The following is a 14,664-nucleotide window of genomic DNA, read 5'->3' as shown; positions in this document are numbered from 1 at the left end:
TCAAATCACATCGTCCCAGGGTGCAAAGAATCTGGGGGATAAAACTCTGTTGCTTATTCTGTTTCTATTCAATTCTTTTTATCGTATTTTCTTCTTCTCCTCAGATACGTTTCGTCTGAGCACTCTGGAGTCGGCTGAAGTAGGAGCAGCCATAGGTCGGATCAAGGCTAACGATGCGGACGTGGGGCGGAATGCTGAGATGCAGTATAGCATCGTCGACCGAGACGGACAGGATATGTTCACGATCATCTCCGACCAAAACACACAGGAGGGCGTTATCAGGGTAAAAAAGGTAGGCCCTAAACTTCCAGTACAATGTTCTCATGTTTTAATTGCTTATGACCCAACTGCTTCAAATCACAAGATACCACTTTGTGTATATAGTTATCCTCTCTCTAAACTAAACCCATCTTCTATTATTATCATCTTCATGAAAGTACTTAATCCTGTTCACTGTCAAGAGACCCTTATTCCTTCTGGGAATTTGTATAAAGAGTCTTTGAGACTTTTGAAAACCAGGTTTAGCTTTTCTTTTCTTAGCCAGGGCCATACTTTTCAGAGCCTCGGCCAATTATGCAAATTGGAGAGCCTAAGTGAAAAGAAGACGGTGCGTACATACTGTATATATAGGCTCAGATTAAAAATGACACCCTGATAGCAGTCCTTTATATCTAAAGGTGTGCAAAAAAAATCATAAATACAGTAGGTATAAAGAAACTCATAGATACAGTAGGTATAAAGAAACTCATAGATACAGTAGGTATAAAGAAACTCATAGATACAGTAGGCATAAAGAAACTCATAGATACAGTAGGCATAAAGAAACTCATAGATACAGTAGGCATAAAGAAACTCATAAATACAGTAGGTATAAAGAAACGCATAGATACAGTAGGCATAAAGAAACTCATAGATACAGTAGGTATAAAGAAACTCATAGATACAGTAGGCATAAAGAAACTCATAGATACAGTAGGTATAAAGAAACTCATAGATACAGTAGGCATAAAGAAACTCATAGATACAGTAGGTATAAAGAAACTCATAGATACAGTAGGCATAAAGAAACTCATAGATACAGTAGGTATAAAGAAACTCATAGATACAGTAGGTATAAAGAAACTCATAGATACAGTAGGTATAAAGAAACTCATAGATACAGTAGGCATAAAGAAACTCATAGATACAGTAGGCATAAAGAAACTCATAAATACAGTAGGTATAAAGAAACGCATAGATACAGTAGGCATAAAGAAACTCATAGATACAGTAGGTATAAAGAAACTCATAGATACAGTAGGTACAAAGAAACTCATAGATACAGTAGGTATAAAGAAACTCATAGATACAGTAGGTATAAAGAAACTCATAGATACAGTAAGTATAAAGAAACTCATAAATACAGGAGGTATAAAGAAACTCATAAATACAGTAGGCATAAAGAAACTCATAGATACAGTAGGTATAACAAAACTCATAGATACAGTAGGTATAAAGCTGTGGAGATAAGTAGGGGAGCTCCGCTTTACTTTACTCATTCACTAGTTTTATTTCAACCAATAATCGACCAAGGTTATCAACTTAAGCATAAACTTTCAGTTTACTTTCAGTTATGATAGTAAATTAATTCTATTGAATAATTATTGATGGTTTATCTTTTTCATTTTCTTCATAGCAACTGGATTATGAAAAACAAAGGACGTACTCATTCAAAGTGGAGGTGACTAACACCTATCTGGACCCCAGGTTCATGTACAGTCCAAACCCTCCTTTCAAAGATGACGCCATGGTGAGGGTGACGATAGAGGATGTGGATGAGCCGCCAGTGTTTAGCAGGAACCCTTATATCATTGAGGTGCACGAGGACACAGCCGCTGGCAGCTTTGTTGGTGTGGTGTCTGCCAGGGACCCCGATGCTGACAACAACTCAGTCAAGTAAGTAATTGTGTCTGCATGTCAAATTGCACCCTATTCCCTAATGCAGTGCACTTCTTTTGGCCAGGCACATCAGGGCGCTTGTCAAAAGAGTGCACCATATAGGTTGTATGGTGCCAGTTGAGACTCAGACCGTACATTGAACTGATCTGGCTCAGCATCTTTGTTATAAATTCATATAATCCACAGGATTTCATTGGTTGATTGATTGATTGATTGACTACATGTAGTTGGTTGATTAGTTGACTTACTGATTGTTTATAGATGTTCCCTCGCTGAATAAAGATGTTTTAATTTAGGTAATTTGATTGTTTCATAACCTAATGAACTATTATGGTGTAAGAAACAAAGAATAAAAGGTAGCAATACAAATAAACAATTCCTGGTGTGGTAATAAGTCTATAACAACCATTACATTTTTGGATGTGGAAATGTGGTTTGCTTTGCTAATCGAATCCATCAGTGTATCCGAGTGTCAGTGTGGAGAGAGGGTGGTTGGAAGAAAAGCTAATTATTGATGGGTCCCTCCTTGTTGACGGCACTGTGAAGAGAATACAGACACTGTTTATTTCCACAGAATTATGTAAGCTAGCTCAGTGTGGTAGCGGCACAAAGTCAAAGAGCCTAATTTTCTCTATCGATTCACACTGCGCTGTTCCACACATATGGCGCCTGTCTGTCTGTGTATTTGTCTGTCTGTTGTCTCTCTGTGTATCTACCTGCCCATCTGTCTGTCTGCCCGTTCCATCTATCCGTCCGTCCGTCTGTCTCTCTCTCCAACATGGAGACATGCCAGTCTCTGCTCGTGCAGCACAATGAGGAATGTCAGTCGAATATATAAGTTGACAATGATAAATGAGACAGCGGTATATAAGTACTCATTATTTCCTGACAAAGGAAATAGAAGGAGAGGAATGATACATACTGTGCGGGCCAACATTAGGTGATTTGTAGTGTATTTTTTAATAGACTCCTATGTTATTATGCTCTAACATAATGAATGGTATGGATGGAATTTATCACAGGAGACAAGAACTACAGCTTTATGTCTGGGGCAAAACATCATGTCCATATGATTCATTTGATTTGAATCATGTCTCGATTAATATGGGGAAATTAAAATGAGGGACAGTTTTACACAATCAAACATGATGTATTTGTATTACTCTATGCAGATACTCCATTGACCGCCATACCGATTTGGAGAGACTGTTCAACATTGATTCTGTTAACGGCACCATTACAACACTGAAAGGCCTTGACAGGGAGATGTCAAAATGGCATAACATCTCTGTTGTTGCAACTGAAATAAGTAAGATAAACATCCTCTTTTTATTACTTTCTTGGCAAAAAATATTGTGCATGTATGCTAAATTTTGTGGCCTTTGTTATTACACAAATTGTTGATGCTAGAGACATTTATGCACTTTTGAAAATAGACAAAGACACCTAAATGGGATGCAAAAGCTGCACATGTTCACATATGCCTGGTTAAATAAAAAATTAACAAATCTGCATATGTTCCACCCTCCTGGTGTCCCAGGTCTAAATCAGTCCCTTATTAGAGGGGAAGACATTTTTAAAAGCAGCGGAACTGGCTTCAAGGTCCAGATTTCAATTTGAGGGGTCTACTGTATGGGCCTGCTAACACACTTCAAACATCTTGTTTAGGTAACCCTCGCCAAACCACTCGAGTCCCAGTGTTCATCAAGGTCCTGGACGTTAACGACAATGCACCTGAATTTGCCATGTATTACGAGACATTTGTCTGTGAAAATGTCCAATCAGGACAGGTAAAGTAGACATCATAATACTAAGAATGTTGAGGAAAAGCCTGAAGAAAGTACATATGTTTTCGAATGCCTTTTTGTTTCACTATCCACAGCTGATTCAGACGATAAGTGCGGTTGACACAGATGAGCCCCTTGTTGGACATAAGTTTGTCTTCAGCATAAGCTCCTCCAATCCAAACTTCACTATCGTTGACAATGAAGGTAAACGTTAGCCTTCTGTAATTCTTTATTGACTAGTAGCATTTACAAGTAGTGAATGATTTGTATCTGGCCATTATCTGTTCATACTGTTCACTGCAAAAAGATGTCTTGTAATTTTTGTACTGGCAACACGTTTCTGTTATTTGATATAGATGTGTCAAGACTTATTTGTCATTTGGATATCAATGGCCTGAAGTACCTATATTTTATTTTGAAATAGTTTATGTATCTTGTATTTTCAAGTTTAAACATAGACTTAAAAAAAAAGGTTTTATTGAATATCCGAAACATACAATATACTTGCATTGAAGCCGCTCAAACTACATCATACCAGTCATCAAACAGATTCCCATTCAGAGAGACACACAGAAGCATCCAGGGTCAATGCCCTGCTCACATGAACCACCCCACAGTTCCCCGATAGCTGTCACTCAACCATTCAAGACCACTCCCACAGTCCCCCACAGGAAAAAAAAAATGTAATTCCATTCCTCACCCCCAAGAACCCCCCAATGCACCAACAACCAAGAGAATAAACGAAATAGAAAAAGGAAAAGACAGAAGAAAACAGCAAACAACAATGCAAAAATCAAAATAAAACATTTAAAACAAAGGACATCAAGGACAACTGGAATCATTTTTTATTTTTTATTTTTTATTTCACCTTTATTTAACCAGGTAGGCTAGTTGAGAACAAGTTCTCATTTGCAACTGCGACCTGGCCAAGATAAAGCATAGCAGTGTGAGCATACAACAAAGAGTTACACATGGAGTAAACAATTAACAAGTCAATAACACAGTAGAAAACGAAGGGGGGTCTATATACAATGTGTGCAAAAGGCATGAGGAGGTAGGCAAATAATTACAATTTTGCAGATTAACACTGGAGTGATAAAAGATCAGATGGTCATGTACAGGTAGAGATATTGGTGTGCAGAAGAGCAGAAAAGTAAATAAATAGAAACAGTACGGGGATGAGGTAGGTGAAAAGGGTGGGCTATTTACCAATAGACTATGTACAGCTGCAGCAAAGGAAACACTTTGAAGTTTGTAACAGCAATGCCTACAGTAGATGTTTGCGTGCATGTCTGGCACTATTATATGTATGTGTGTGTTCTTGTATATGTTTATTTGAATGAGAGTGTGTGGATATGCATGTGTACAAACACCTGCACGGGATCAGTCTCAGGCAAACCGGCATTATTTGTAAAAACACTGCCGTCATTCAGTGTCATTTAAATGTACTTTTTATATTGTTTTATTTTGCTTTTATCTATTATTATTACTTTGACCCTCATGCTATCTCCCACACAGCAACTCCACTCCCACTTGTCTCCAATTCCAAATCCACATCCCAACCCTCAGTTTTCCTCAGCCCATCCCATCTATCTCTTTCAACATAGACTTGCAGGTAGTCTGCTTAATTACAACAACATACACAGTAACATCATTTTTTACTTGCCACAGTGTTACATTCATATGCTATGTTTATCTACCTTAGTTTAATGAACTGATTGCAAGTTGCTCTGGATAAGAGTGTCTGCTAAATGACCAAAATGTACATGTAAATATAAACACTTGCAAAGCACAATGCTGGGTATTATTCTAATGAGCTCTGACCGCAAATAAGGCCACATTTTATTAAAATATAAAATTATTTGAGAGTGGAAGTCATTAGAATAATACCAAGCAGTGTGCTTTGCAAATTTTCATTTTCACATTTTGGTCGTTTAGCATACACTCTTGTCCAGACTGACTTACAGTCAATGCATTAAACTAAGGTTGATAAATAAACACATATCACAGTCATAACAAGTAAAACATCTCTGTAGCCATTACTGAGAATGCTGTAGTAGTTAATAATACATTGCTCTTCAAGATTCTATATATTTGTTGAAAGATACTTTTTGATGTATCTTTGCCCACATCTGGGTAGTGACAAGTGCGTTATTCTAATATTCACAATAATTTACCACCAGTGTTCTTTAGGCCCTAAACTTCCAGGATCTGACTCTTTTTCTAAATTTTCACCTAAATTACATACCCAAATCTAACTGCCTTTAGCTCAGGACCTGAAGCAAGGACATGCATATTCTTGATTCCATTGAAAGGAAACACTTTGAAGTTTGTAGAAATGTGAAAGGAATGTAAGAGAATATAACACATTAGATCTGGTAAAATTTATAAAATAAATCATTTTTTGTTGTTGTACCGTCATCTTTGAAATGCAAGAAAAAGGCTATCATGTATTATTCCAGCCCAGGCATAATTTAGATTTTGGCACCTAGATGGTAGCAGTGTATGTGGAAAGTTTTAGACAGATTCAATGAACCATTGCATGTCTGTTCAAAATGTTGTATCAAGACTGCCCAAATGTGCCTAATTGGTTTATTAATACATTTTCAAGTTCACAATTGTGCACTCTCCTCAAACAATAGCATAGTATTCTTTCACTATAATAGCTACTGTAAATTGGACAGTGTAGTTAGAGTAACATCTTTTTAAGCTTTCTGCCTGTATCAGATGTGTCTGTGTCCTGGGAATTGTTTTTGTTACTTACAACCTCATGCTAATCCCCCCATATCCTACATTGGCTCAACCGTCCCGCGGGGGGACATCGATCCCGTAGAGGTTAAAGTAATATCAGAGCCATGCTACAGTAAAATACTGTAAGATGTGACTACTATATGAAAGTAAGTGCTACTTTAATCATAATATTAGTGTTTTACAGTAACTACATGGGATTGCTGCAAGCAGTTTGTCTGCTAGATATTTGCAATTACAGCATATGTATGATTATTAGTTGTTTTATATGACGTGTACTTCTAGAGGCCTAAACAGATGCTTCCAAACTTGCAATGAGCACAATGCAAAACAGACAAAAATACAGTGCCTTGCAAAAGTATTCATCCCCCCAAAGTATTCATCAAAAGTATTCATCCCCCACGTTTTTCCTATTTTTTTGCATTACAACCTGTAATTTAAATTTATTTTTATTTGCATTTCATGTAATGGACATACACAAAATAAAAAAAATGACATGTTAAAAAAAAATATATATATAAATAACGGGAAAGTGGTGTGTGCATATGTATTCACCACCTTTGCCCATAAATAAGATCTGGTGAAACCAATTACCTTCAGAAGTCACATAATTTGTTAAATAAAGTCCAACTGTGTGCAATCTATGTATCACATGATCTGTCACATGATCTGAATATGTATACACCTGTTCTGAAAGGCCACAGAGTCTGCAACACTACTAAGCAAGGAGCCCCATGAAGAACAAGGGGCTCTCTAAACAGGTCAGGGACAAAGTTGTGGAGAAGTACATATCAGGGTTTGGTCAATAAAAAATATCAGAGACTTTAAATCCATTATAAAAAAAATTGAATAAATATGGCACCAAAACAGACCAGGCAAGGAGGGCATTAATCAGAGAGGCAACAAAGAGACCAAAGATAACCCTGAAGGAACTACAAAGCTCCACAGCGGAGATTGGAATATCTGTCCATAGGACCACTTTAAGAAGTAAACTCCACAGAGCTGGGCTTTACGGAAGAGTGGCCAGAAAAAAAGCTTAAAGAAAAATAAGCAAACACATTTGGTGTTCGCAAAAAGGTATGCGGGAGACTCCGAAACATACGGAAGTAGGTACTCTGGTCAGATGAGACTAAAATTGACCTTTTTGGCCATCAAGGAAAACGCTATTTCTGGCGGAAACCCAACACATTTCATCAACCCGAGAACTCCATCCTCACAGTGAAGCATGGTGGTGGCCACATCATGTGGGGATGTTTTTCATAGGCCATGGGACTGGGAAACTGGTCAAAATTGAAGGAATGATGGTTGATGCTAAATATAATTTAAATAAATAATACATTCTTGAGGGAAACCTGTTTCAGTCTTCCAGAGATTTGAGACTGGGATGGAGATTCACCTTCCAGCAGGACAATGACCCTAAGCATACTGCTAAAGCAACACTCGAGTGGTTTAAGGGGAAACATTTAAATGTCTTGGAATGACCTAGTCAAAGCCCAGACCTCATTCCAATTGAGAATCTGTGGTATGACTTAAAGATTGCTGTACACCAGCGGAACCCATCCAACTTGAAGGAGCTGGAGGAGTTTTGCCTTGAAGAATGGGCAAAAATCCCAGTGGATAGATGTGCCAAGCTTATAGAGACATACCCCAAGAGACTTGCAGTTGTAATTGCTGCAAAAGTTGGCTCTACAAAGTAATGACTTTGGCGGGGTGAATAGTTATGCAGGCTCAAGTTCCGTTTTCTGTCTTATTTCTTGTTTGTTTCACAAGAAAAAATATTTTGCATCTTCAAAGTGGTAAGCATGTGGTGTAAGTCAAATTATACAAACACCCCCCAAATGTTTTTTTAAAATTCCAGGTTGTAAAGCAACAAAACAGGAAAAATGTCAAGGGGGTGAATGCTTTTGCAAGCCATTATATCTTAGCAAATCAGTAACATTTTAAGACTAGTTACCATCATTCCTATGCACATTAAAATGCTCAGACACAACTACCGCATGTCAGTTCAGTTGGTACAGCATTCTTACTAACGGGTGAATATAGTCACTTTACAAGGCACGCCTCAAAATATGTTTATTAAGCCAGCGATTTCCCCTCCCACACATTTTTTTCCACAATGCACCATCATTTACACAATGCTTCTGTAAATATAGAGCAAATACAATACAGTACTTTATTGTTAAATTGTATTGTAATACAATCACAACAATTGCTAATATTGAATATGTAATTACAGTATATATTGCAGCACACCAATTCATATTTGGTGTTTTATATTACTTGCACTTGTAGAGACTTTAACAAAGGCTTCTAAACTGGCAGTGACTACAGGGAAAAACAGATCTAGAGGACACGCAACCATTACAGGTTTGAGATTTACTGCCTCGCCGATCTGTCCCCTACACATATCAGGGCTGACTTCGGGGGCTTTGAGGTACCAGAATGCATGAAAAAAAAAAAAACTTTATAATAGCATTATTATAGATTTTGCGGACTGGCAAAGAGCAGTAGGGTAGAGGTGCTTGCAGAAGTTGCACACATTGGGGAAAAAGTTTGTAGCCTAGGAACCGGATTATGACTGGATTTCATGCAATTTTACATCATTTTATATAATTGAAGATTTTAGCAGAATTGTTTTTATTACCTCACAACTGAAATTACAGCCTACTTAGACACTGACAAACTGAGATCAATAAAAACTACCTTGTCTTGAATCCATCAATAGCCTATGCCTAGGTGTGTGGAGACACATACAGTGTATTGTACAATATGAGAAGGAAATTGAAGTCCTAAAAAAGCTTTCCAGTTTCACTGACTCACCCAATGATGCGCAGCTAACTCACCGGCGATGGCTGATGCCCTTTTGTCAAAAGCCTCTCCCTTGTTTTACTTTCTGAGACAATACTGTTCACTCAATAGGCATATGTAAAAGTTCATAACATAAACTCAGCAAAAAAAAGAAATGTCCTCTTGCTGTCAACCACATTTATTTTTTTGCAAACTTAACGTGTAAATACTTGTATGAACATAATAAGATTCAACAACTGAGACATAAACTGAACAAGTTCCACAGACATGTGACTAACATAAATGGAATAATGTGTCCCTGAACAAAGGGGGATCAAAATCAAAAGTAACAGTCAGTATCAGGTGTGGCCAACAGCTGCATTAAGTACTGCAGTGTATCTCCTCCTCGTGGACTGCACCAGATTTGCCGGCTCTTGCTGTGACATGTTACCCCACTCTTCCACCAAGGCAACTGCAAGTTCCCAGATATTTCTGGGGAGAATGGCCCTAGAACTCACCCTCCGATCCAACAGGTCCCAGATGTACTCAATGGGATTGAGATCCGGGCTCTTTGCTGGCCATGGCAGAACACTGACATTCCTGTCTTGCAGGAAATCACGCACAGAACGAGCAGCATGGCTGGTGGCATTGTCATGCTGGAGGGTCATATCAGGATGAGCCTGCAGGAAGAGTACCACATGAGGGAGGAGGATGTCTTCCCAGTACTGTACAGCGTTGAGATTGCCTGCAATGACAACAAGCTCAGTCCGATGATGCTGTGACACACCGCTGTCTTAGGCATCTCACAGTACAGACATTGCAATTTATTTCCCTGGCCATATCTGCATTACTCATGCCTCCTTGCAGCATGCCTAAGGCACGTTCACACAGATGAGCAGGGACCCTGGGCATCTTTCCTTTGGTGTTTTTCAGAGTCAGTAGAAAGGCCTGTTTAGTGTCCTAAGTTTTCATAACTGTGACCTTAATTGCCTACCGTCTGTAGCTAAAAGTGTCTTAACAACCGTTCCACAGGTGCATGTTCATTCATTGTTTATGGTTCATTGAACAAGCATAGGAAACAGTGTTTAAACCCTTTACAATGAAGATCTGTGAAGTTATTTGGATTTTTACGAATGATTTTTGAAAAACAGGGTCCTGAAAAAGGGACATTTCTTTTTTTGCTGTTTATTTGGTGAGCCTACAGGCTGATTAGTCTTCTCTTTTCTGCAGGAACCATTTTCTTTCCAATCGGTCTTTTCCCAGACTTGTATTTGAAATATCCCAAAAGGCCTGTTTTGGCTGCATGTCATTTTACAGTAGCGTAGCAGAATGCCATTGAGCCCCCAACATGCATTGCTCTTTACAGTACTGTATTGTCATATATAATTACAGTAGCTAACTGTACATTTGATGCTGTAAATTTACAGCAATTTGTTACAGTGATGGTGTGAGATGTATTATGTACTTTTTTGTAACCTATGGAGCTGGAACGATACAAGCTTTAGGGGGGCCATTTGTTCAAAACATTACAAACTACCTTTAATTTCTCGAATCCTCTATTTCTTTCCTCTGCAATCCACCCCTTAGATAACACAGCCAGGATCCTGACTCGGAGGGCAGGATTCAGCCGGCGTGAGATGAATACCTACCTACTGCCCGTGGTGATCTCGGACAATGACTACCCTATCCAGAGCAGCACCAGCACTTTGACTGTGAATGTGTGTGCCTGCGACAGCCGGGGGAACATGCAGTCCTGCAACACTGAGGCTCTGCTGTCTGCCGGGCTGAGCACTGGAGCCCTGGTGGCTATCCTGCTCTGTGTCATTATCCTCTTGAGTAAGTATTACTATCAATTACACTGGTACAGACAGTCAACGGCTTTGTGTAGAGCCCATAAGGCTCTGTTCAAACGTATAGGGAATATGGTGCCATTTGGGAGACACCCAAATCAGAGTCAGAGCACTCAAGTAATCTTCTTAAGTCTAAACACACAGTATCCAATTCACGTATTACAAAGTGGAGGTAATTATTATGGGCTGTGTTGGACTCTACCACAAATAAATATACTGCACTGTCCTGAACAGGTCTGTAGCCACAAAGTCCGTCGACAGCACTTAAATCCACTGTGCTACTCCTGTGACTCCTTCTTCTTTGTGTGTATTCCTTTCATCATCATTCTTCAACTAAAGATAGTTGAATGTAGGACCACTCGCTGAGGCATACTTTGCTGGTTGCTTGTGTAAATACAGTGTGTTTCCTCATGAAAATGGCGTAGCGGGATGAAAGCTTTCATTAGTGGATATATCCACTTGACAAAAAGGTTTGTGTTTTTCCGTGCTAAAGTAGGTCACATGCTATTTCCTGACTTCCTTGAAGCACCACTTCAACCCCCTTTGTGAGCTAATGCAGTATTGTAAAAGCACACAGTGCAAAACTGCAAGTATGCATGTCATTTTCCACGGCAAAAAGCTAAAATATGTAGTGCTTATGTTCAAGGGTATATAAATAAGTAATGGCCAAAAAACTGACTTTGAACCTGGTACTGCACTTGGCCAAGCATAACCCCAGTGCACCAAAGCAGCATCATACAGGAGGAGCCTATTTAAGATGTTGATCAATTCAATTATCCCATTAAAAGTCATGACAGTGACCTAACGGCAACATACATATCCACTGAGTTTTCTTTGTGTACTTCACTTCACATCGTGCCTAAGAACAGCCCTTAGCCCTGTGTTATACACAATATTACACAGGTTCTAATGTGCCTGAGTGTGTATGCTAATTTTCCTCCTCACGCGATACTGCAGAGACCCAGCTCATCTATTGATGTGTTCACCTCTTCATGTGTATGCTATCTTTCTTTCACAAACACCTGTTTTATGATCTCCACTTAACTAGAATCATGTTTGCATCCTCACCTAGCAACTGATTCCTCGCTAGCAAATTAAGTATTGACATTTCTTCCACTGCATGCCTGTTCCTCCTCACAGTCTCCCTTCACTTGTCTGTCTCACACTGAAGAGAGCTCAACTGTAGCTCTGGCTTCTGGCTCACTCAGATTGGAAGTGCTGAAGGTTGAACCCCATGCTTGCCTTTTGAGCGAAATATCATGACATCTGCTCATTATCCAATGGTTCTCGCTTGAACCCCTATGACAGGCTGTCTAATTCACCTCTACTGTGCCTCCGACAGACAGGCAGGCAGGCAGTAAGCACTGAGCTGGAACGGTTTGCCCTCCTGCTTCTCCTCCTCTTCGCCACCCCAAACCGCCCAAAACCACAGCATGGGTCAGTCAGAAAGTTCTGGTCACAGGGCCTCTAAAGAGCCCCTCCTGCAGAGAGAGCTTTATAATTAACACCTAGGTGGGAGGCAGGTAGAGCACTACAGCACCTGCTGAGAGGTGGAAAGAGGAGGAGGAGGAAGAGGAGGAGGAGGGAGTAACACTGGCTGGAATTATTTTAGCTATTTTTGGTGCTTTTTCATGAAAATAATGAGCTGGACCCCATAAAAATCCCACACTCTCATAGCGCCACTCTCTGGATGCAAATTTCTGCTCATGCTGGCAAGTTTTGATTAAAAGTCCTGCTCAGAAATGAAAATATGGTAAGATGCATTTAATCATGTGTGTAAGTGTAGTCTGACTTGAGAGAGAGAAAAAAGGAGGCACTCTTTCAAGTGCTACAGCTTTTCTACAGTGAATGTGAAGTTAAGCGGAAAAGAGAAAGAAAATCTTTTCTGCTGAATCTTTAATAAAAGGAGGTGAGTGCCCGCGGCAGTGCAGCGGATTTATCACTGATAGCAAATGCGTCTTTCTCTCTTCTGTGCATTTCTGAATCTCCTTAATGCATGACACATGTATCGAAGCCCACTCCTCTCCCATCTCATACTCAAGTTATTCTCTCTCTTTGTTGTCTATAGTGATCGTGGTGCTGTTCGCTGCCCTGAGGAGGCAGCAGAGGAAGAAGGAGCCTCTGATCATCTCCAAAGAGGATGTGAGAGACAACGTCGTCAGCTACAACGATGAAGGGGGCGGAGAGGAGGACACCCAGGCCTTTGATATTGGCACGCTGCGCAACCCAGAGGTGATGGACGCTAACAAGCTGCGCAGGGATATCATCCCAGAGATGCTATTTCCCTTCCAGAGGACATCTCCTATAAAGGATAACGCAGACGTCAGAGAATTCATTCATGGGAGGCTTCATGAGAACGACTCGGACCCCACCGCGCCGCCCTACGACTCCCTGGCCACCTACGCCTATGAGGGGAGCGGCTCGCTAGCCGAGTCCCTCAGCTCCCTGGAGTCAGGATGTGTGGAGGGGGACCAGGAGTACGATTACCTCAGCAACTGGGGACCCCCGTTCAAAAAACTAGCAGATATGTATATAGGGAAGGACACGGCGAGAGAAACCTAGATCATAATTAGGCCTATACGAAAGCAGCTCATCATCAACGTCATGTCTCAATAATCTCTCTCACACACTTTCCTGCCACCCATACATTGATTCATATGAATGGTCAAGTAGATTTCAAGACTTGAACATTACACTCAACACTGGTGGTGACATTTCTCACAGTTTTACTGTTTTTGGTATAATCAGTAAAGATGCCTTTGAATTTTAGGACATTTTGTGAACAATGGTGTGGACAATGTGTTTTGTAACTGAGGAACGAGATAGTAGTCTTGTATACTATCAATGTTTATGGGAAAACATATTCATGAAAAAAAGTTTAAAAAAATGTTAAAAAAGCTTTTCCTGCAAATTACATTTGAAATAGATTACATGTATGAACTGTTTTTCCATGATGGACATACTATATCCTATTCACTATCTTTGTTTGACAAACAATGTTCATGTGAACGGTTGGTAAGGTTTATTCGTCAAACTGTGGATACATTTCATCATAGGTGTACAATGTAATAAGGACGTGTACGTTGTAGGGTAACTGTTACACACTGAATTCATGTTGTTTGATTGCCAAGTCATATTGTTTTATATTTATATTTTTATACTTATTTTATTAATAAAAATTCCCCAAAAACACTTAACTTTTTCCCTATTTTTCCATAGATAAGGGCATAGTCCATGCCTTGGCCTCTATAAAATATACAATGATACATCATATCAGTGGAATTTGGTAGCATTGCTGTTCAGCAGATGATGCATATTGTAAATCTTACATGGCCACATCTGAACTACATGAAACTGTACGTGAGCTACAACCAGTGGTGATTTTAGAATGTAAATCTTGGTGTGGCAAAAAAATAAAAAAATTTAGGATGCATGCCAGCAAAGCGACTACACAACACGGCACTAAACAATACATGAATTGCACTATAACAGTGACAAATGTGCCCACAAACTGTTAGGGCCTACATAAAGCTGTCCCAACAGCAGAGTCTCAA

At 39.6% G+C, this 14,664-nt stretch overlaps 1 protein-coding gene across 1 annotated transcript in view; it reads left to right on the top strand.

The window, feature by feature from the left end:
- Positions 1-14,311, top strand: part of LOC109899534 (cadherin-10) — a 54,344-nt gene extending 40,033 nt beyond the window's left edge. Inside the window, exons 6-12 of the mRNA XM_020494856.2 lie at positions 105-292; positions 1,676-1,935; positions 3,111-3,247; positions 3,607-3,728; positions 3,821-3,929; positions 10,848-11,096; positions 13,179-14,311. Of these exons, the coding sequence (XP_020350445.1) occupies positions 105-292; positions 1,676-1,935; positions 3,111-3,247; positions 3,607-3,728; positions 3,821-3,929; positions 10,848-11,096; positions 13,179-13,672 (1,559 nt within the window). The 3' untranslated portion in view covers positions 13,673-14,311. The remainder of the gene's footprint in view (positions 1-104; positions 293-1,675; positions 1,936-3,110; positions 3,248-3,606; positions 3,729-3,820; positions 3,930-10,847; positions 11,097-13,178) is intronic.
- Positions 14,312-14,664: the final 353 nt, after the last annotated feature.

The sequence above is a fragment of the Oncorhynchus kisutch genome, linkage group LG11 (assembly GCF_002021735.2).
Source record: "Oncorhynchus kisutch isolate 150728-3 linkage group LG11, Okis_V2, whole genome shotgun sequence".
In the NCBI taxonomy this organism is placed as follows: domain Eukaryota; kingdom Metazoa; phylum Chordata; class Actinopteri; order Salmoniformes; family Salmonidae; genus Oncorhynchus; species Oncorhynchus kisutch.
This window is presented reverse-complemented; position numbering and strand designations above follow the sequence as displayed.